This window comes from Sturnira hondurensis, unplaced genomic scaffold, assembly GCF_014824575.4.
Source record: "Sturnira hondurensis isolate 20B ecotype Veracruz unplaced genomic scaffold, ASM1482457v3 Scaffold0014384, whole genome shotgun sequence".
Classification (NCBI taxonomy): Eukaryota; Metazoa; Chordata; class Mammalia; order Chiroptera; family Phyllostomidae; genus Sturnira; species Sturnira hondurensis.
In genome coordinates, this window is record NW_028087015.1 from 37,798,789 (window position 1) to 37,821,713 (window position 22,925).

General features: G+C 46.4%; 1 protein-coding gene across 2 annotated transcripts; it reads right to left on the reverse strand.

Annotated features, from left to right (window-relative positions):
* Nucleotides 1–122: 122 nt before the first annotated feature.
* Nucleotides 123–17,800, reverse strand: LOC118998774 (UDP-glucuronosyltransferase 3A1-like). Of its 2 annotated transcripts, XM_037063174.1 has the most exons (7): nucleotides 17,442–17,799; nucleotides 16,475–16,576; nucleotides 13,841–13,952; nucleotides 10,195–10,726; nucleotides 6,083–6,311; nucleotides 4,768–4,987; nucleotides 123–1,064 (listed from the first exon to the last, which is right to left on the reverse strand). In XM_037063174.1, exons 1-7 carry the CDS (start codon nucleotides 17,530–17,532, stop codon nucleotides 788–790), a joined length of 1,563 nt encoding a protein of 520 aa, XP_036919069.1. In that variant the 5' UTR covers nucleotides 17,533–17,799; the 3' UTR covers nucleotides 123–787. The 2 variants fall into 2 exon arrangements, with proteins under 2 accessions (XP_036919069.1, XP_036919071.1); XM_037063176.1 differs by lacking the exon at nucleotides 16,475–16,576 and having other exon boundaries at nucleotides 17,442–17,800.
* Nucleotides 17,801–22,925: the final 5,125 nt, after the last annotated feature.

The window sequence follows — 22,925 nt, forward strand, 5'->3', positions numbered from 1 at the left end:
GCTCCAGCCTCTGTTTTTCTGGTTTCTGCCCCAGTGAATGCAGCTCCCAACAGCCCGCCACTCACAGAAAGACACCACTGTCAAAAGGTACAAAGGCACCATTAGTTTAAAAAGAAATGCACTTCTTTTTCATGAATTTATTTTTTTAATGGAAAATAAAAAATAGTGCACAGTGATAGAAAGTGGACCAGGGCCCCTTCTGGCCATGACTGCCCCGCAGTCTCAAAGCTGGTCCTCAGAGACTTGGGAGGGCTCTGTGTGGGGGGGGGGGGGCATGGAGGCAGGGGGGCCAGACACGGACCCCTACAAAGCTGCACATCAGGCCCCGAGGGCACAAGCACAGGCTTCCTGAGCTTTGACAGTTTGCAAGAGAAGCAAATAGAAAACATAAGATTAAGTCAAGCACCTGTCTTGGGCGTTCGTTATTCTGTGACAAGTGGAAGCAGGAAGGAGGGAGAGACTCGGAGGAGACACGACCCGAACGATGAAACGGAGCAGTATCGGTGCCTCGGAGAGGGGCGTGATGAAGAAAATGGGCTTCAAGGGTCACAGGTCCAAACTTTCCAGCGACAGTGTCAAAGACTGAGCCCTGCCGACTGCCAAGCAAAGAAGGCAACTGTGCTGAGTAAGGAATTTCCAGCATAGGAAGAAGCCGGAGAGCAGGAATTTGTAGCAAAAATTAGCAAATGAACGTGATGTGGAGAACAGGGGCTGCCAGAACTGGTGGAAGGCTCCTGAGAAACGGTGACCCCCACACCAACACCCCCCTCCAAGTCAGCACCATGCATCAGGCCGTCTTCAGCTTCCTGGCCCCACACAGCCACCTGGCCACCAGGCCCAGCAGCTTCCCACAGAGCCACGCGGTGCCCAGGGTGAGCACCAGCAGGAACAAGAAGACGTCCAGCAGGTACTGCTCATACCACGGCTGCTGGAAGGCGTGGGGTTTGAGGTGCGCCGCTCCGCCTGTCTGGAGGATGTGGTCGATCCAGCCCACCAGCCGCTGGGCGGGGGTCAGGGGGTGGGAGTGCCTGATGATGCTGGCGGCCACGGCTGCCGCCTTGTACCTGTTGGCAGACACACACACAGGAAATACGCATATGTATTTGTGTATATGTATCTTCTATATATATATAACATATACATATTTTATTTATATATACACATAGATATGTACTCACGCTGTACATACCCATGTATGTACACACTCTGTATGTATGCATGCATACACAGAGTGGGGCCGAAGCAGGCTTACAATTGTTCGTATGAAAAATGCTACGATAGTTAATAGATACTAATCCAAGAACAAACCCTGTGTTTTGCCCACCTACTTCTGTAACCCCAATTTGGCCCCTCCCTTATCCGAATGCCATCCTCAGTTCAGAGGAATGTCAAAGGCCACAGGTTAAATATTCAGCCAATTCTGAGGCCCACACTGATTCTGACCATCCTGGAATGAACCTCTGAAGGATTCCCAAATTGGACTTTTCTTGCAAGTTTCACGACCTAAGTAAAGTCAAATCATTACAAAATAAATTCTAAATTAGCAAGTTCTTTGAGTTATAATTCCGAGAACAACAAATAATTTTATAAATTGGAATAATAACAAAATAAAATCTCTCTTATTCTTCCTTGTGTTTGTTATTCAAATTTTTACAAATGTTAAATGAAAGGCACCTATATTTTGGGCCTGATAACCAAGAAAAGTGGAGTCCCAATTTACGGAAGTGGGGAGTATCTGGCCAGCAGGTTAAGAGTGTTGAGAGCAGCCCGAAGTTCGTCTGTGGTCATGGCACATTTGAGATGCCAACCGGATGGTGAAGGAGAGATGCCCGTCAGGAAGGCGAAAGATTACTGTAATTAGCAGAGAGGTTTGGGTTGTAGACATCAGTTTGGAAATTAATAGTCTATAGAGGGTATTCCAAACCATGAGACTGGCGAGAACCCACGAGTTAAGTGTGGATTACAAATGAGATGAGACCCAAGGACCAGGCCCTGGTGTGGAGCCCTGCAAAGTCTGGGGACTGTGGGGTTGGAGAGAAATCGGCCAAGGAGGCTGACTGAGGAGGAGCAGCCAGTGAAGGGGGGAAACGGACTACAGTGTCTGGGTCCACTGAAGTCCCTGTGCAGGGACCAGGCAGTGACCAGTTGGCAGGAAGGATGCTGGTGGGATGAGCAAGATGAGGACTGACAGTGGTCATTGGCTTTGGCAGCATGGACACCACTGGCAGCCTGGCTGAGAACCGTTTGGTGCAGTGAGGGAGCCTTCCTGAAGCTGATGACGGATGAGGCAAGAGGAAGAGGTGGCAGAGCTGGATGGCTCCTTGAAAGAGTTTGCAGCAAAGGAGAGCCTAGATTTGGAAAGCAGGTCTGACAGCGCGAGGAAGGATGGAGAAAGCTTGTTTGAAGTCCAGGACCCTCCGAAGCTGGATTCCTGTACTCAGATAACTGTATGGTGGTTATGCAGGAACAGCTTCCTTCTCAGGAGACTCATGCTCAAGTCTTTAGAGGGACAGTATGATGACATCTGCAACAAATTCTCAAAGAATTCTGCCATTTATACCCATTATAACATTCTGCAGAAAAAAGAGAGGGACCCAGGGAGAGAACACAGTAAAGCAAAATGTAAATAAGTGATCAATATAGGTGAAGCGTAGACAAGTGCTTATTGCATTATTCTCATTACTTTTCTGAGAGTTTGAAACATCTCAAAATAAAAAGTTGAAGAAAAGCATGAGAGTTATTACAGCAATTTTTTAACTGATAAAAATGTTCCAAAAGAAAGGAAAAAGCACATGATGCAGAAGAGAGTGGGACAGAGTGCAGAAGCAAGGGCTTTGAGGGGCGAGAGGCCGAGACCCTCCATCCCAGGGCGGGGCCTGGCCTCCCTGGGACATGGACACAAGCGCAGGGAGAGAAGAGAAGGCAGGGAGGCAGGCAGGCTGGTAAATTTGGTGGTGGGCACATGTAGAACTTCTTTGCTGATGGCTCCTCTGTCTTTTCTTTCAGGAAAATAAAACAAAGAAGAGCGTACATTGAGAGTGAGAAAAACACGCTGGAGTTTTGAGAAGATAAAAGTGAGAGAGTATAGGATCTCGGTTCGATTCCCAATCAGGGCACATGCCTGGGTTGCAGGCCAGTTCCCGGCAGGGGACACATGATACATTGTGTGTCCTCGGCAGAGGCAACCATACATTGATATTTCTCTCCCTCTCTACTTCCCTTCCCCTCTAAAAAGATAAATAAATAAAAATTTTTTCAAAAGTGAGAGAGTAAAAGGAGGGGGTTGGGGAGACAGGTTGAAAATGGGAAAGGGATTAAGAAGTACAAACCGGTTGCTACAGAGCAGTCACGGGGTGCAGGGCACAGCGCAGAGAGTGTATATATAGTCAGTAACGTTCTGCAAACAACGTTCAGGGCCAGGCGGGTACGGGATCTATCGGGATGATCACTCAGTGAGTTATGTGATGTCTAGCCACCAAGTGTACACCTGACACTACTATAATAATGCGTGTTAACTGTAACTGAAAAGAAAAATATAGTAAGGCAATAATAGGAAAGGGGGTAAGAAAGATGACTAGGAAAATACAGTAATAAGGTCAAGCCTGCTGGGGCCCATGTCAGGCAGGCCTGTGGCCATGACCTGAAGTTGCATCCATGCAGGATGGATGTCCCTTCCTGGTGCGGAGGCAGCCTCACACAGTGAGGGGGGCCGCAGGCAAGAGCAGGCACGGATTCTGAGAACCTCTGGGGCCGAGGAAAGGAGCCCAGGGAGTCCTTCGGACCAGAGCCCCACCCTGATACACAAAGGCCGGCTCTGAAGTCTTGGTTCTAAGTAGCCTGTGCCACTTAATTTATTCATTTGCAAGCATGTGCTGCCAGCCAGGAAGGGGGCTGAGTGCCGAAAGGGTCACTTGGGTCCCGCCCTCCCCCAGGCATCATGCTGAACAACCTCCAGAGACCACTCCAGGGATAGAATGACCCCTCCAGAAGCAACAGTTCCTGGCCTTTCTGGACCTTAGTAGACTGTGTTGAGAATCTGATGAACATGATAAAAGCACCCTCTAGAAAATGTATATGTGCAGATACATGTTTCTTTTTTACCAGTTCACAATCCAGGGCCTCACAGACCTTGGGCACCGAAGTGAGTTTCTTGGACCCTGATTCAGAGGATTCGTATTGACTTATTCTTCCTTCATCCACCAGTTGCTTCCTGGTGCCTGCTCTGTGCAGGGCAATGAGGTAGGCCGTGGGAAGTAAGAAAGATATGGGCCCCTCTGCTCACGGAGCTTCCATTCTCGTTGGAGGGAAGGTCAAGAAATGAGTAAGTGAGTAGATAGCAGAACTATAAAGTATGAACCATGTTGTGAGGGAAGTTACACAGGGTGCCTGGGTGGATCAGAGAAGGCCTCTCTGAAGAGGTGTCATAGCAGGCGAATGGAAAGAATGTCCAGGAACAGCTAAGGACAAAGTCCTCTATGGGAAAGAAATCCGTATTTGAAGAAGTGAAATGAACCCCCCTGCCCCGCACCTGGTTCGAACTGCACATTAAGCATGTCAAGAGAACACAGACTCTGAGAGAAGAACTTGTGTCCAGTATCTTTTAAAGGCAGAAAATTCTCCCTAACATCTGTCCCAAATTCCTCTTACTGAAACGTGAGGATCACTTCTTCACCTTGGCCTTGGGTGAAAATAGGTCAGCAGGCATCGTAAGGCTGAGTTTTATCTTATTTCAGGGGAGGAGGACCTCCAGCCAGGTCTACTACACACCTCTTGTCTTCGATGACTTGCTTCATTTTACGAACCAGGGTCTCCGCCGTGAGCTGCTCCATTCGGATGGAAACACCCAGATTTTTGGCTTCCACTCGAATTATATTCTCAGGCTGGTCCCATTGCAAAGGAATCCCCACCATGGGCACACCATGCTGGATAGATTCCATCACGCTATTCAGCCCTCCATGAGTGACAAACAGGCGGATGCTTGGGTGAGCTAGAATAAAGAAGAAAGAGAGCGAGGATGATACTGAAGAAAGCAATGCCAGGACTTGGACAAGCAGCAGCATCGGGGAACCATGGTAGCGGAAGAATCCAGAGGCGTTTGGGAACCCATGTGAAGAGTCGACCTCCCGGGAGGCACTCTGTGAGCATCCTCAGAAACACGGGTATAAGGCCTGAACCAGAGACAACAGTGAGTGCACTGTCTCCCAGCCTCCGCCTACTGATCCGCCCACTGTCCCTTCACATCTTTGTTAAGCGGGGAGGGGGGGGGGGTGGTTTGCTTCGTGCCTTAGTATTGCCAGTCCCTGTTACACTGCCTCTCTCTCGTTTGGAGCAAAAGAAAGTGTTGAGGAAGCATTTGTCTATCCCAGGCTCAGAAACCCCCCATGGGCTCTTGTAAAGTGCAATTCTGGGGCTCGACCACAGGCCACTGAGGTACCTTTGCTCAGGTAGAACCAAAAATTTGTATTTCCAGTTTACCCCGTAACTGACCCAAACTGCAGCTATGCACACGAGGTGTCCCCAGAATGCAGCATGGGCCAGAGAGGGAACCCCTCAGAGATGCCATCATGACATCCCAGACAGGACAAGGAGGAATTCTGTCACATCGGAAAGACACCGTGGCACCCGAGTCCCTCACGCCTCTGCTGAGAGAGCATTAGCTCAGTGTCCACATGTGGGTCTGTGTGTGATGCACAGGTGGCCCCGGGCTGCTGTGCCACAGAGACTCCCCTCCTGGCGTGTACAGGGATGCCCCACACATTTATAGGTGCTTCCTGGATGCCTTGGCTAGTCCTGATCACCTGTCCATTGCAGAAGGCCACAGTCACCTCACCCCAATAACACTAGTGGCTGCAGGTCACGGGTCTCGCTTACAAGGGGCAGGAAGTGACCCCAAAGGGCCGGCCTGTTCTGATGCTTTGCCTTTTGTTACCAGATGCTTTCCTTTCACACAATGGTGCAGTGCCCAGACACGGGTGAGAGCTGCAAATACGCCCTAAAGCAAAAGGAGCAGGAGAGAGAAAGACAGACCTGGCTGCTGGCTGCTGGCTGCTGGCTGCTGCCTGCAGAGGGAGGGTGCCCTTACCCAGGAGGTCGTTCTGAGGAAGCCAGTCCACGATTTTCACATTTGCTGCCAGTTTGATGTCTCTGGGCCAGCGAGAAGGGCTGCACTTCCATATCACCCCTTGAGGCAGCTGTTCAAATGCACTGTTCATCTCCTTGAGCATCTGGGGTGGAAAATTGCTCACCACGGAGCCCAGGGCCACAAGGACAAAACCCGCATCTCCAAAGCTGGCAATGAACTTCTCATATTCCTGGGGACAGGAAAGACAATAAAGTTGCTGCCTGGCTGCCAATAAGAGTCACACTGTTTACAGAGCCCACTTTTCATGTGGGTTTCCCCGGTTCACGGTAAATCAAAGACTCCCCCTTCTACAGGTTACCATCTGCTGAAGCCCACTGGCCTGAAAGAGATTTTCTGAGCCTTGATTCATCAGGATCACAAAAATAGTATACCCTTTCTCTCCAGGCTTCATAATTTGATGCACTACATTTCAAATTCTCCTCTTATAGGTCAGAAGGGAAGATAGGACAGTTTTTATAGCACCCTCCTGAGGGCTGTATCACCAGCAGCCCTCCCCCTGCACAAGGGCTTGCCCCAGAGGAACCTGGGAGACAAGAGCAGGACCCCCACGTGGTCAGCATCTGGACCCCATCTACCTCGCTGGGGAGGCAGCCGAGCTATGCAGTGCTGGAGGGCAGTGAAAGAGAAAGACACGTGGTGCCTGTGTCACATGTACACAATGTAATCTCGAGTTCTCCCCAATCTTCTAAGAGTTTCCAGCTTGCCAATGGCAAACACCTATGTGGTCTTTGCCAGAGGCCAGCTGTGAAGTTCGAGGGCATTTGTGCTCCTCTCAACCTCCGCTCGACTCAATGTTCTCAGAGCGCACTTCAGAGAGGGTCTTTCTTCACCACACCCTACATTTCTCTGCTCCACAAGCTGCTCCTCACAGTGTGAAACTGCCCCTTCCCACTGCGGTGGCTGCTGTAGGGAAAGGCAAGCCCTGGTGAAAAAGACAGGGGTGCTCTCAGGAATGCATCCGAAGCTGCAACCCCACTCACAGCCTGGAGCATCACAGCCGCAGGAGCAGCGGGACCTTTGCCTCCCCGTAAAAGCCAAGCAGCTGGTGTCTGGTTTTTCTGCTCCTGTTCACCAGCCATGAAGAAGATGTAAGAACAGCAATGCTGACCGGTACCAGTTAGCCACACCCAACACGTGCCAAGCACTTCAAGGGAATCCTTAAAAACGTCTCACCCAGGCACCCCAACAGTCCCGAGCGCTGCGTTATTCCTCTTACACCCGCCGGCGCTGAGGCTCGGAGAAGATGAGTCACTTGATTGAGGGAATACAACAAGTAAATGGTAGAACCAGAATGCAGTTCAAGCTGTGTCTGACCCTGAAGTCCAAATTCTTCTCACTACCCAACAGCAAAATAGAGCAACATTTAGGGAGAACAAAGATTCTCCTCTACTGCGTTTCTCTTAGAATAGTCGTGGGCAGAATTCATAGTGAAAATAACTTAGTTTTTTCATTTATTTCAGGACACAGCACAGACTATGGAGAAAAGAGTAACAAATAATGACAGCCTCAGTCAGTCTTACATTCTCAAAGATCGAGTCTGCAGACAGGCAGTTTGGGTGTTGTTTAAAATGTCCGTCACCGACCCTGACTGCTGTGGCCCAGCCAGCAGGTTGAGCATTGCCCAGACCCAGTGCCCGGTTGGGTCGGTGCAAGAGGCAACCAAGATGTTTCTCTCCCTCTCTTTCTCCCTCCCTTTCCCTCTCTTAAAAAAATAAGTAAAAGCTCTTTAAAATATATATATATATAAATTACCAGGATCCATATCTGAAGATTCTGATTTAGTAGGTCTGGTGGGGTGAAGCCTGGAATTTATATTTTTAACAACAGTCCCAGGAGAAGCTGACAAAGATGAGCTAAGGACCACACCTGGAGGAAAGCTAACAGTGTGACTGCATGGCTCTGAAGCACCAGTGGGGAGGGTCCAGCTGGCTGGAGTCAGCGGGATTCCGGGCTCAGCCTGGGAGAGGCTGACAGTGCGGCAGCAGACAGAATTGACGAGGTGCCCGTGGCAGCCGCCAGGTCCCACACATTAATCACCTTGTGTCTGAGAAGCGGGAGCTGTTTGGTTGTTAGAAATATTTCTCCTCACGATAGCTCTGTCCCCAGTATCAGGCACAGCCCTCTCAAATGTTCCCCAGTATTCCTCTAAGTCAATGATTCTCCACCTCAACTAAAAATTAGAATCTTCTGGACGCCTTTAAAAAATTCCCAATGCTCCCGAGCTGGGTGACTCAGACGGTTGGAGCGTCACCCTGCACCCCAGAAGAGCCAGGCACACACCAGGCTGTGGGTTTGATCCCCCACCAGGGCAAGTACAGGAAGCAACAGATCCATCTTTCTTCCCCGCATCAGTGTTTCTGTCTCTCTCTCTCTTAAATCAGAGAGCACATCCGCAGGTGAAGCTTAAAAAATAAAACTTCCCAATGCCCAAGCTGCACTTCAGAGCAATTAAGTCAGTATTTCTGGAAGTGGGCCCTCAGCATTGGTAGTTTCATAAAAATCCCCAAGTGAGTCCAACAATTTGAGAACCCTGTGGTAAGCCCCAGCAGGCAGCCGTTGTAAGACATTTGTTGGCTGACTACAAACAAGAGGTTGTAGTGTGGGTTGGGTGTGGCTTTCTGGGGGCTGAAGTTCAGACGCTGGAACGAGCTCTGTATTTAGTAAAGCTACAGGGCTGGGGGAGAAGCAATAGTTAGAAGACAAAATGAGAGTTGGGTTTCTCACTAGCCCCACCAATTCATAACAGAAGTGACCCTTTAGTGAGCACGTATTAAGGACCTAAGCACTTGGGACTGTGTCTCGGAGAATCAAAAAGACAGAAGAACAACTGACCATTGAAAAAATATCATAGACCTCTACATTCATTCATGCACAAACAACTCAAGATGGATCATATGCCTAACTGTAAAATCTAAAACTGTGAAGCCTGTAGAAAAAGAAAGCACAGGAGAATATCCTCATCACCTAGAGATCAACAGAGATTTCTCGGATCACACAAGAAAAACATCGATAAACCAGGCTTCATGAACTATATCGGGCTGGCTAAAAAGTCTGTTTAGTTTTTTCCATAAAATAAAAAAATGCGGTTTTCATTTTTGCGAATAACTTTATTGATTTGGATATTTTGAGTATGTCAGCTCTCACTATTGGCTTCTAGTGGGCAGAGGCTGGGGGTGCTGCTAAACATCTTCCAATGCATAAGACAGCCCATGGCAAAGAATTATTTGGCCCAAATGTCAATAGCACCAAGAAACTTCACAAACCACTTTTGACACATTCACTCAGTCACAGCGCCTTCTCCACACACTGCACAAATCTTTGCGTATGTGTGTGTTTCAGTTACATTTTTACCTTTCTTGAAATAATAAAGCATAATATGCTGGAAAGGTTGTGTATTTTCTTCCATCTCCAATATTAAAATGGCTGCACAAAAATGGACCAGTTTTAATACGTTTTTTTAAAATGCAGGCTGATATGCCAGCTGTCACAATACAATCTAACAAAATTGTTTTGATTGGAGTTAAAGACAACCAGGTGCTACTAGAGTCATCGTAGGAAAAAAACTAAATGAACTAAATGGCCAACCCAACAAAAGCTTCTGTTCATCGAAGCACAACAGTAAGAAATTGAATGAACAATCTGCAGATTGAGAAAAGTATTCACAGTGTGAAAAGATCTTTATCCAGAACATATAAAGAACCTTCACAAATCTACAATCAACAGACAAACACCCTAACTAAAAATGGGCTAAAGATCAACAAACAATTCAGAAAGGAAAATTAAAAAATGACTATCAACAGATAGAGAACCGTTCAACAGAATCGACAGCACGTGAAATGAACATGGAGACTGGAGGGGCTGTTGCACCCTCACCAGAAGAACTAATGTAAAAAGACCGACTGCGACCGGTGTTTGATGTGGAATAACCGAAACTCTGGGGCGCTGCTTGGTGCCGCCCCAAAATTGTGCAATCACCTTGTACAACCATTTAGCACTGTCTTTCAAAGAGAAACCTACACTTCCATTATGTCTGAGTACTAGGGTTTACTTACTGGGGGTACTGGTTCAACAGGTCTGCTCATTAAACCTCCAATATAAACAGTGTTGGGAAGCAGGGGCCGGGCAAACTCCAAGGCAAAGTCAGAATTAACAAACCACAGTTCTGCTTTTCGTCGGAGATGAAATAACACTGGCCTAGAGTCTTCTGGAAAATGTTCTCTTATCAGGTCATCAAACTGGGCACTGATAGACCATTCTACCCAGGCAGAAATGAGGACCATCAGAGAGTTCTTCACTCGGCCCCAGAAATCCATGCGATCTGTCAGGAGGGACGAGAACACCGGGACGTAAGACACAGGCTCGGGCAGCCCAAAACTCAGGCCCCCGAACGTGACAGGAAGTATGGCCACCCAAGGGCGTCCAAGTTTCTCGGCAAGCAGGAAAGCACCACTGTCCGAGCCATCAATCACCACCAGGTCGAAGCTCGCATTTTTCAAGGCACCCATGATATCTGTGCTTCTCAACAAATGACTGCACTGCATTGCATGCAGCTTCATGAACTTCAGCAGGTTTGTAAGCAAGTCTCTGAAAAATAGAAGTGAGAGAGATTCAATATTAACGGAAGGGATGCAACGGAAAACCCCCGAAAGACTCTTGGAGCATGAGGAAAAGCCCCCCCGACCCCCACCCTGCAGCCATCTGCCCGCCTTGCTGCTCTCGCGGGAGAACTTTCTGCTCCAGACACTGGTGTTCTTCTGACCTCCAGATCCACCGTGGCTCTCCCCTGTTTTTGTCTTTGCTACAATTCTTTTGGATGCTTAGAACGACCCTGCTCTCTTCCCTCCTCCTTTCTTCTCCTCACCCCACCCGTATTTTGATGCCATTCTTGCTCCGGGGGACCTGACGAGTAACGGCCAGTGTCTCTGATCTATCTCTAAGAGCTGAAGGCTGAAGCGCACTTAGTATGCTCGGCTCTGTGTGAGCCTGGAGGATCAGCTGACTTGGTTTGCTCTCAAGTGCTCTCAAGTGTAGGACCTGCTTTCCTGGGGACGTGAGCACCCTGATGACAGGGTCCCATGAACTGAAGGGGAGGAACAGCGTCTCCCACGGGAAGAGCATTTTCCTCTAGAAGCTCTGTGCCAGGGACATCTGCCAGGCTCCCACTTTCAGCCCTTAGCTTCACACTTCACCAGCAGAAAACCCTCCCAAACGGTCTCTGTTGCCAGGGGCCCCTGTTAAAGGCCAGTCAATAAGAACTTGGTACTTTGCTCCATTTCCAAGGGCCTTTTCTGTGACACAGAGTCCTAAAACCCCACTGAGGATTAACTCCACTGGCAGCCTTTACTTGAGGTTTTCTTTTTTTTGAGGGAGGATTTATTGAATTTTCTCATAATAATGTTTAAACGTGTGCTACAATCATACAGAGTATCAACTAACAAGTGATATCCCATTTCCTATGCCCAGGAATTAGGCAGTCAATTCGTGAACTGAGTCGGCAGTCAGCCTTTTGCCAAAGTGAAGACCCAACACTTAGACCCCTGCCTTCTGTCCTTGGCGTGACATGAGGGAGGGGGGCAGAGACACGGCAGGTCTCTACTCTGACTGTTTCATTTCTGTGGAGCTTTACGAATATGTCTGTGTCTGCAGTGCACCAAAAATAATATACACAAGACATGCTGAAGGTGGAACGCAGACCTAAGTATTCCTTCCAAGCTCCTCAAGCGACTGCAAGGTGCAGACAGCACTGAGAATTCCTATCCTGGAGGGAGAGAGAGAGGAAACGAGCATCTGTCCTGACGTAAGAGGGGCGGGTGCACCATCATCCGCATACTTTGTAATGGCTCAACTATATTTAACGCTGGTTCAGAGGAAAGAGTAAGACGAAGTGAAATAGCGTTGGGACAAAAGTTGTTACAACTTTGGTGTCAGTAAAAACAAATCTTTTCTGCACGGATGGTGGCCAATGATGGTTGGGGCAGCGAGAGAAGCTTCTTTGGCTTCTCGGCAGCATGATGGGCGGACAGACGGCGTCTTCCTAAAGGACCTGACATTATGAGGGGAAAACAAAGGTGAGCAAATGCATAGTCAGCTTAGGCCAAGGAGTGAATTTGATAAAGGTGCTCTGATGGGGTCATTCAAAAAAACAACAAAAATTGAAATTAAAAAAAAAAAAAAACAGCTAGCTAAAGCCATAAAGAGAGTAGCCTAAGAAGCTTCTTGAATTCAACGCTCGAGTCAGGATCATTTTCCTAATTATATATGGGACAAATCAAAGGCTTCAGTAACTGCCAAAAGCTAGTCAAGAAAGATGCGACATATTTTGGTCTAGTATTTTAATAATTCTTGACCTGCAGATTGGATCTGCAGTGCCATACATGTGTCCTTGTGGCTACCATGTGCCACGTACTATGACAGGAAAACTTGGCCTTTGTCCTCACGGAGCTTACAGTGTAACAGAAAACGCACATGCTGAGCAAAGCGTTCCAAATAACAAGTTAAAAATTAATAAGTGTTCTCAGTACTTCAAAAGAAAGAACTAGGCATTGTGAATGTGTGGAAACCATCTACTTAGTCTAGCTGCCAATATGGTGGGGGTTTTTTAATTAAACTTCAAAAAAAAACATTCGAAGTAACACATGGGATAGTTTAGAGAAACTGAGGGCATGCAGGATAAATTTCTGGACACTAGCTCATGAAAATACAAACATTAACTTAACATGGGGAGAGAAAAGACTTGCAGAAATGCAGTGCTAGGCTGCGTGGGACACACTCTAAAAGTGTGTGTTCCCCACACACTCTGGTTGGAGAAGAGAAGAGAGGGAAGCATTGGGGTCAGTTGGGTTTTTTGTTGTTTATTTGTTTTTTTCAATTTTTTTCATTCTCTGCTCTATCTCTAACACCTACATTACCTGGCACACATTACATCTCCAATGAATACTTTTAATGAAAAAGACAAAGTACACAACGAAGTAGTAAGACAGTGGTATAGAGAAGTTTAGAGAAAAGGAGTAAGTAAAATGGAGGAGGTAGTACATAAAATGCCTCGACTGAGGAGCAGCATTTTTGAGCAGAAATGAAGGAGGAGCAAGGACATAATTAACACGGACAGGCATGGTTTTCCTTGCAATGCTTTCATAATTAAGATGAGTACTTTCTTCTTATTTTGAGCTTCAGATGAGTGGCATTTCTAGCGTTGAGCCTCATGACTCACTCTGTGTAAGGTGGAGAGCGAGTCCCAAAGTTCTGCATTGAATGAATTATAAATGGCCAGATTCAAATTCCGCAAAAATCAATCTCTGCAAGTGAGCTTATCATCAAAAAATTATGGAAGAGAAAGGGACAGAAGGAAGTGAAAGAGAGTAACCATGACTTTACCCAACAATGAAACGATGAGTTCCCCATCATTAGCCCTGAGATGGAGAGATTAAAAGCAACGTGAGGAGTTTGTTATTATTTTTTTAAATTGATGTTTAGGGTGACATTCCCCTCATCCCCAGTTCCTAAGGATAAATTTTACTCACTGGGGCTTGAAAGCTGAACGTGCTGGGAATGTTAGCCAGAGTGCCACATCCCCAAGACTATCTGAAATGACAGGTTCAGGGATGATTGAGATATTCCCATCCACCCATTCATTCATTCACCCATTCATAATTCTCAAATATAATGGCTGTATGTGTACTTAAAATAAAAAATGATTACCTTCCCTGCAAACCTTCATTTAAAAAGAAATCAACATATTTTTTGTATTCCTGATTATAGTCTTCAGGAGGAGACCAAACGACAACCTGGTATTTTTTCTCCACTTTAAAACCTAAGAAGACACAGAAGAGAAAAATTGATTAAATGTCACACACCTATAGATATCAAAAGGAATGTCAAAACTCAATTTAGTCCTTTCCCTTATTTCTCAGAAAATTTCCTCTCTAAAAGATCTTTATTGCAATATAATTCAAATATCCTAAGTTCACCCTTGAAAAGTGTACAATTTAGTGGGTTTTAGTAAGTCTGCAGGCTTGTGCAACTATCACCACAATCAATTTTAGAACATTTCTTATCCTCAAGAGAAATCTCACGCCCTAGCTAGCTCAGCCGGTTAGGGCGTCATCCCAATACACCCAGGGTTTGGTTTGACCCCTGGCCAGGGCACAAACAAGAATCAACCAGTAAATGCATAAATAAGTGGAACAACAAAGTGATGTTTCTCTCTCTCTGTGTGTCTCTTTTTCTCTAAAATCAATAATAATAAAGAAGAAAACCTCAGACTTATAAGCAATTGCTCTCATTGTTCTCATACTTTCATTTAGTTCTTTAGTTGCAACTTTCTGTAGTTCCTTAAGTAGTTTTATAATCACTGATTTAAAGTCTTTGTTTAGTAAATACATTGCCTGGGCTTCCTCGTGAACCGTTTCTGTTCCCTGCTTTCTGTTGACATATTTTTCTTGTTTCTTTGTATTGTGCGTCTCATTGTTTTTTGTTGTTGTTGAAAGTGAACATTCTGAACAGTACATTGTGGCAACTCTGGAAACCCGATTCCCCCCCCCCCATCCCCAGGGTATTGTTGCTGTGCTTCCTTACTGTTGTAGCTATTGCCATTTAGTGAGTTTCCTGAACTAATTCTGTAAAATCTATTTTTCTTGTCCTGTTAGGTCCTGAGAGTCTGTGATCAATTCTTCATCTCACACTTCCACTGAGATTTCCCCAAATGCCTTGCAGCTAAGTAATTGCTTTCCCTTTTTATTTGTTTAGTCGTGTTTGTTTCATTTTGTTTCTGGGCCTACTGGTCCATCTCCCAATTCCCCCCAATATTCTCTTAATGCAATTTTCAATAAGGTCAATTTATTGAATAATTTTTTCCCCCGGAGATGCTCCTCCTGCTTCCTTTCATTGATCCAACCTTGACCAGCCATTGACCGGCCATTGACCCGCCATTGCCCGGCCAACGGCATAGCTGACATTTTACAGCAAATCTGCTGAACTTTTGTTGCATCAAGTCTGTTCTCTGCCACTTTGTCTTCTCCTTCCTTGGTTAGCCTGTCATTGCGGTCAGACTTAACCCTGTAGTTACTTCTACTTCTTGAGAGGTTTTCATTTATATGGTAAGCAAAGATTTTGAGACTATTTTATTGTAAAATCTTGCTGATTTCCTGTGTGCAATGCCAGTGCTAAGAAGCTTGATGTCATTTTTTAGTCTTATTCATCACTGGAGTATATGAAAAGTTTTAGGATGCTTTTTATTAGTCATTGGTACTCTGAAATTGCACCATGATTTGCCTTGCCGTGGGTCATTTTTTTATTCCTTGCATGAGGCGCTAAGTGGGACTTTTCGGTATGGAGACTTGTGTATATTGGTTCTGAAAATGTTTCCTGCGTCAGGTTTTTAATCAGTGTCCACTGTGATCTCGCTGCATTCTTTTCCTGAGATTCTCAGCATTCTCAACCATCTTGATCCAATCCTCGTAAACTAGAGGCAAGGTTTCAAGCAGCATGAACAAAGTGGCATTTCAATTATGGGACTGTGTATGGAGCGTTTGCCTGGAGAGGTGAAGATGCAGGTGCGGGGTGAGAGGAAGAGGCACACCGAGGCCAAGGGGCAAAGCCAAAGAGCACTTCAAACTCTTTTGCTGAAGTCAGGGTGGAAGATGGGCCTTTCAGTAACCATGCACCAACAAACATATCCTTTTTTATTATAATAGTTCACAGGACTCAAATAAAGTTTGGCAGAAAATTTAACATAGGCAAGGCACTCCTATCTTATCATCTACGGAAGGAGAGTCCAAACGCGACAGTCCAGTCCAGCAACTGTTAGTCACTGGTAGCCACTGAGCACTTGCAATGTGGCCAGTATAGACTGTAAAATACACATCAGATTCCAAAGACTTCATGCAAACAAATGTAAAAGATCTCATTAATGGTTTTTACATTCTTTATATGTTGAAATGGTATTTTGGATATACTGGGTTAAATAAAATATCTTATTAAAATTAGTTTGACTTGTTTCTTTTAATTTTTTTAAAATCTGGCTTCTGGAATTCTAACAGTTATATTATGGGGCTTGTATCTGTGGCTCTCGTTATATTTCAATTAGACAGTACTGGTCCAAAGTGATGATACCTGGTTCTGGCTGGTGTGGCTCGGTGGATTGAGTGCCAGCCTGAGAACCAAAGGGTCACCGGTTCGGTTCTTCATCAGGGCACCTGCTTGGGTTGCAGGCCAGGTCCCTAGGCGGGGAGGGGTGTGAGAAGCAACCACACATTGCTCTCCCTCTTTCCCTCCCTCCTTTTCTAGCTCTCTAAAAATAAGTAAATGGGGGGCGGGGAATAGAAGCTATGATACCTGATGTGAAACTCAGTTCACTAGATTGCAGAAAGGTCACGTCATGCCCATGATCTTGAAGAGTCTGAGACACCCGGTCCATCAGGAGATAATGGCTCCCCCCTAGGAGTAAGGCGTCAGCGTTGTGAGGGGCATAGAGAGAAAAGCCAGGATGGGGGATCAGGATGGGGCAGCTTCCGAATAAGGCCTGGTGGGATGGTGAACAAAGCTTCATTCTGCTCCTCCGCTCCTGCTTGGACCCTCCGAGCCCTTGCTGACTGACTTCTGGCTCTCTGAGCCTTGCCTCCAACAACTATCTACACAGTTTCCCTGTCCTGTGACCCAGGGGCTCTGCGTCAATGCGACAAGCTTTGGTGGGCATAGAGATTAAGGCATCCCCCTCCCAGGAAATAGATGACACTGTAACAAGGGCCATGTCTCCCAATCGTGCACCACACAGGATAGCACGCAGGTGGCCTCTCACGGCAGGCGGCAAATCAGGGCTACTGTTGAGATCCTCCTCCAGGGAACTCTTTGCCACGGGGAAAACCGGAAAATGGCCAAAAAGTGAAACAAGGAAGCCACCGTGCAGAGACCCAGGTGGAACTAGCAAGTTCCCTGTAGTGTGAATACTTTCGGCAGGAGGCACTTGTTTGGGGCCTCAGCGTGGTTCCCCTTGGAAGTCAGACATCTCTGGATACCTGGAGCCCACCGTCCAGACCCCCTTAAGTCTGCGGGCCTGGGTTGCATGAGGGAATAAGGAGAGACCTACAGGACAGGTACGTCCTGTAGTCGAAGTCCTTAGTCCTAGGACTTCGGCTCAGGCAGGCTGCCCCTTCTCCCTGGCCTGTTCTCAGCTTCAGGGAAGTCCTGGTGCTTTCCCTCGGGGCAGCTTTCTTGCAGCCAGGACCGGACAGGTCCCAGAGAGCAGGGTCCCTCTCTGTCCAGTAGCCCAGGAGCGAGCTCCGTGACGCCTCCGCTCACTCACCGAACAAGGACAGCGTCAGGATTTTGGCACCTTCCAGGAGCGGCAGCCAGGACAGCAGGCAGAGCAGAAGCCATACGGGCTGCCCAGCCATTCCGACTTGCCTTGCCGCGCCGAGCCACAGCCTGTGTGCCCCGGGGCCCCGCACGGCGATCACCGCACACGCCGGGACCAAAGAGCACAGGGATCAGAGCCAGGGTGTGTGGCCAGGCTTCCCTACCACCCGCCCCTCCTCTTCTCGCCCCAGGTTCCTGCTCTGCTGGCTTATCACTTGGATCCTGCCAAGAAATCCCGGACTGGGCTGCATCTGTGAAAACCACGTGGGAGAAACTCCCTTCCTGGAGGCGGGCAGGTGACAGCACGAGCAGCGCCAGCTCTTTTGCAAGCCCAGTCCACCCTCGGGTTTTCCACGTCCCCTCCTCTGGGCCTTTCTCCCGACTTCTGAGTGCCCCGTCGCGCACCCTTCTTACTCATTCTCATAGCGTCACCCACCGAATCTCCAACCCCGCCCCTGCGCCGCAGGGAGAGCCCTAGAGGGGGCGACGCTTAAGGAGGCACCACCATTGCTACGGATAACCAGCAGCTGCGCAACTCGCTGCGGGCCGAGGACCGACAGCAGACCCCTGCCTTCGTCTACCGGGTCAGCACAGATTCAGTGAGCACCTGTCGCCGGGCAGGCACGGGCGTTCTGCCTGCTCGAGGAGCAGAGAGATAGATATTATCAGCATGTATTAAAAAATTACCCAGGTGAAGACCCAAAACATTGCCCTTACTAGCCTCTGAGTGATACCACTGACCGAAAAAGTACTGTAAATCACTTCACGCGCCTTTTGTAGTTTGACCAGTTATGAATGCATTTCTAAACAATAACATTTAGTTTGGGGCTGTTTCTGTTCTTTTGCAGTTTTGAATAAATTGGATTTGTAAAAGATCTTTCCATCCGTCCTCTATTTGAAGCTATATCCTGTTATTTTTGCTGTTATTTTAGTGATCACCAAATGATAGAATGCATCCTTAAAAAAGTCCAGTTGATACAGGGTGCAGCCAAGAAGGGGGCCCTAAAAAAGGGATTTGGAATGGGGTCCAGAACTCAAAGTGTCTAGGAAATACTGGAGAGACATATAAGATGTCCCCACCCCTTCCCCAACAGGTGTGAGTAGGGGGAAGGGACACATGGAGCAGGAACATGCAGGGCTGTTTTGTACAGCCACAGCCTTGCAGCTAATCCATGACATGGTCATTTAACATATCTATAGCCTTTGGCAGGTCACTTGAATATGTTAAATAGCTGTGGCCATGCTTGGAGCCAGGGGCATGGAAGTCACTTCCCTCCAAGATGTAACTGGGGGGCAGGTCCCCTGAGTTACAGCACCTGTGTGGGAGCTTAGAGAAGATTAGCTCCAGGACATGGGGCCATACCTGCCCAGACTCACAATGGCAGCTCAGTAAACTTGGAATAATATAGGAATGCTGGCAGGTGTAACTGATTGTGGGAGGAGTCAGAAATAGGGGTACAGAGGAAGATGGGCACGGGGATTGAAACCCAGGCACAGCAGCCATTGGGGGGAGAAACACGCGGCTTTGACAAAGTGAGGACCCTCTTGGCTCTGGTGGAAGAATGGAGACCTCGAGGTTTGGCCAGAGTGCAGACCCCTGCAGCTCTGGTAGAAGAGGCCCAGGCAGCTTTGGGTGCGCCCTTTGGACAGGTGGCCTGGGAAGCAGGAGAGACTTTGCCTGGAAAAATGGGTAAAAGAACTCTTGCCAGCAGACTGTGAGAAGGTGCCACATGACTTTGGATTAATTAGAGATCCTGCTTGGACGGTGACACAGCTAAGGGTGACAGCAGCCTGGAAACACGGATGTGTGCTGTTTCCTGAGTTACGGTACCCTGAATTAGGGCAGGGGGAGAAGGGAGAGCTATGTGTGTCTGTGGGTATCTTAAAGGACTTTGATATTTTAATGAAGACATTAGGTCACCACTTAAGTCCATATAACATTAAATAAACATTTCCTTTTTCTTCCCCACAAATCTCTGGCATTGAGAGATGTCTTTCTGATTGGTAGCGGGCAATCGAGCCCAGTAGGTGGTCCAGACAGTATTAGGATACCATCTTCCGGTGTCCAGGCCCCTGTGTGTCTGTTTTGTAACACAGTCATATCTCTCCTCCTTCTGGGTATCACCATGACCTTAAAACCCTGCAACGCAGCTTCCTCCATTCCTTACATGCTAAGTTATATAATTTAATTCTGTTTATTTTAACTTCGATATGAAATGACATGGACATATAACAAAGCACACACAAAAGCACATCCGGCTCAGCAATTCAATACAAAGTGAACTCCGCTAAACCACCGCCCAAGACGGAGAACACAGGCAGTGATCCAGAAGCTTCTCTGGTGCTCCATCCTGGTCACTACGCCCTTCCTCCTCCCCAAAGGTAGGCGGTAGCTTAATATGTGTGGAAGTATCTTCCATAATTTTTTTGTTTTACTCCAGTGCATTCATTTTTTTTAACTCTACAATTCAGTTTTGGCTGGTTTTGAACTTTATCTAAGTACAATCACACAAAATTCTTTTTTATGCCTGGCTTTTCTTGATCCACATTTTATGAGTTTCAGCTGTTCTGTTGCATAGCTGTAATTAATTCATTTTCATGTTGGTGTTTATGCGTTTAGCACGTGGAATGAATAAATCCATTCTGCGGATTGAACTGTTCATGGTTGAAGCTATTATGACTAATGCTGCCATGTACATTCTTGTACATGCCTCATGGTTCACATAAACATACATTTTTGTGTGATGTACATACTCATTCCTAAGTCTAAGGTCACTTTGATTTCTCCTACATTACCTTCTCAAAGTTTCCTAGTTTCGTGTTAAAGTGTTAGGTTTGTGGTCCTTTTTTAAAACCCCCAGCCAAGGTCATGCTTCTTTGCCTCCCAAGGCAAAGAATTGACTGCAAAATTGACTGCCTCCTGCACCTGGACCAGGGATCAAACCCACAACCTAGGTACGTTCCCTGACAGGGGACTTGAACCCGCAAACTTTTGGTGTATAGGATGATGCTCCAACTAACTGAATCCCCTGGCTGGGGCCGTTTATGATCCATTTTGAGTTGATTTTTGTGAACGTTTTAAAGTCAGTGTGTAGCCTCACTTTTTGTATGTGGTTGTCTGTTGTTCCAGAATCACATGTCAAAAAGGCTCCTTTTTCCGTCGAATTGCCTTTATTCCTTTGTTGAAGATCAATTGACTATGTCTACGTGGAAATATTTCCGGGCTGTGTGTTTCATTCCATTGAACATTTGTCTATTTTTTCCACCAATCCCACAATGTCCTTATTACTATAGCTTTATATTGAGTCTTGAAGTTGGGTAGTGTCAGCCCTCTGATTTTGTTCTTTGCCTTTAGTTATCACGTTGGCTCTTCTGGGTTTTTGACCTCCCCAGGTAAACTTTAGAATTGGTTTGTCAATATCTACTAAGTAACTTTGGGGATTACACTGAATCTAGAGATCAAGTTTGGAAGAGCTTGACATCTACGAGGTCTGTACTGAAAAAGTCCAGCCATTGTTAACATAATGAGAACGGTTTGCCTGACATCAATGCAGCCTGACAGCCAAGGAGAGTGGACTGGAATGCACATGTGTGAACAATGACAACTTCTCTGTACTAGTCAGTGGGGGCAGTAGATGAAATTGAATGAGCATGTGCACTGTGTGGCCACTGCATTCAAAATGGCTGAGTAATGAATCAGCATCAAATTTTGTGTCAGGCTTGAACATTCGTTGGCAGAAACTATTTGGATGATTCAGAAGGCCACAGCTATGGGCAACAGGTGATTGGCAGCTTCATCACAACATGCCCACTCACACATCACATCTTGTGCAGTTTTTTGGTGAAACATCAAATCACCCAGGTGACTCAGCCCCCCTACAGCCCAGATTTGATACTCTGTGTCTTCTGGCTTTTACCAAAACTAAAATCATCTTTGAAAGGGAAGAGATTTCAGCCTGTTGATGAGATTCAGGAAAATACAATAGGGCAGCTGATGGCAATTGGGAGAATTGTGAGGTCCCAGGGTGCCTACTTTGAAGAGGACTGAGGTATTGCTGTCCTATATTCAATGTTTCTTGTATCTCTGTCAATAAATGTCTCTATTTTTCATAGTACATGCCTGGGTACTTCCTGGACAGACCTTGTATTTTTTCCGTGCAAAACAAATGAAATTTATTTATTTATTTATTTATTTTTTTGTTTTTAACTTTTTTTAAATTTTTTTTAATTTAACTTTTGTTCAAGTACAGTTTTCTTTCTTGTATTCCCAGCCCTGCACCCCACCAGTGCTCCCCACCTCCCTCCCATCTCCGCCCCCCGTCTTAGTTATTGTCCATGTGTCCTTCATACTTATTCATGTGAGTCCATCCCCTTTTACTCTGTGCTTCTCTCCCCTCTACCCTCTGGACCCTGTCAGCACGTTCTGTATTTCAGTGTCTTTGGTTACATTTTGCTTGCTTGTTTGTTTTGTTGTTTACATTCCTGTTAAAGGTGATATCATATGGTATTTGTCTTTCACTGCCTGGCTTATTTCGCTCAGCATAATGCTTTCCAGTTCCATCCATGATTTGCAAAGGGTAGGAGCTCCTTCTTCCTTTCTGCAGCATAGAATTCCATTGTGTAAATGTACCATAGTTTTTTGATCCAGTCATTTACCGATGGGCATCTAGGTTGCTTCCAACTCTTGGCTATCGTAAATTGTGCTGCTATGAACATCGGGGTGCATAGGTTCTTTTGGATTGGTGTTTCAGGGTTCTTAGGATATACTCCCAAGAGTGGAATTGCTGGGTCAAAAGGTACGTTCATTTTTAGTTTTCTTAGAAAATTCCATACTGTTTTCCATAGTGGTTGTACCAGTCTGCAATCCCACCAACAGTGAACTAGGGTCCCCTTTTCCCCACAACCTCTCCAGCACTTGTTGTTTGTTTCTTTGTTTATGATAGCCATTCTGACTGGTGTTAAGTGGTATCTCATTGTGGTTTTAATTTGCATCTCTCTGATAGCTAGCGATATCGAGCATCTTTTCATGTGTCTCTGGATCCTCTGTATGTCCTCCTTGGAGAAATGTCTGTTCAAGTCCTCTGCCCATTTTTTCATCGGGTTGCTTGTCTTCTTTGAGTAGAGTCGAGTGAGTTCTTTGTATATTTTGAAGATTAAACCTTTGTCTGAGGTATCATTGGCAAATGTGTTTTCCCAAACAGTTGCTTCTCTTTGTATCTTGATACTGTTTTCCTTAGCCATGCAGAAGCTTTTAATTTTGATGAGATCCCATTTGTGTATTCTTTCCTTTATATTCCTTGCTCTAGGGGACGTATCAGTAAAAATATTGCTGCGTGGAATGTCTGAGATTTTCCTGCCAATGCTCTCCTCTAGGACTTTAATGGTTTCCCGGCTTATATTTAAGTCTTTTATCCACCTTGAATTTATTTTG

Coding starts and splice junctions, on each gene's coding strand:
- LOC118998774 (XM_037063174.1), bottom strand. CDS start 17,532: ATGGCTGGGCAGCCCGTATGGCTTCTGCTCTGCCTGCTGTCCTGGCTG. Junction 10,727..13,840: donor AATGAAGGTTTGCAGGGAAG/GTAATCATTTTT, acceptor TCTATTTTTCAG/AGACTTGCTTACAAACCTGC. Junction 6,312..10,194: donor CTGTTGAACCAGTACCCCCA/GTAAGTAAACCC, acceptor TCCTGTCCCCAG/GAATATGAGAAGTTCATTGC.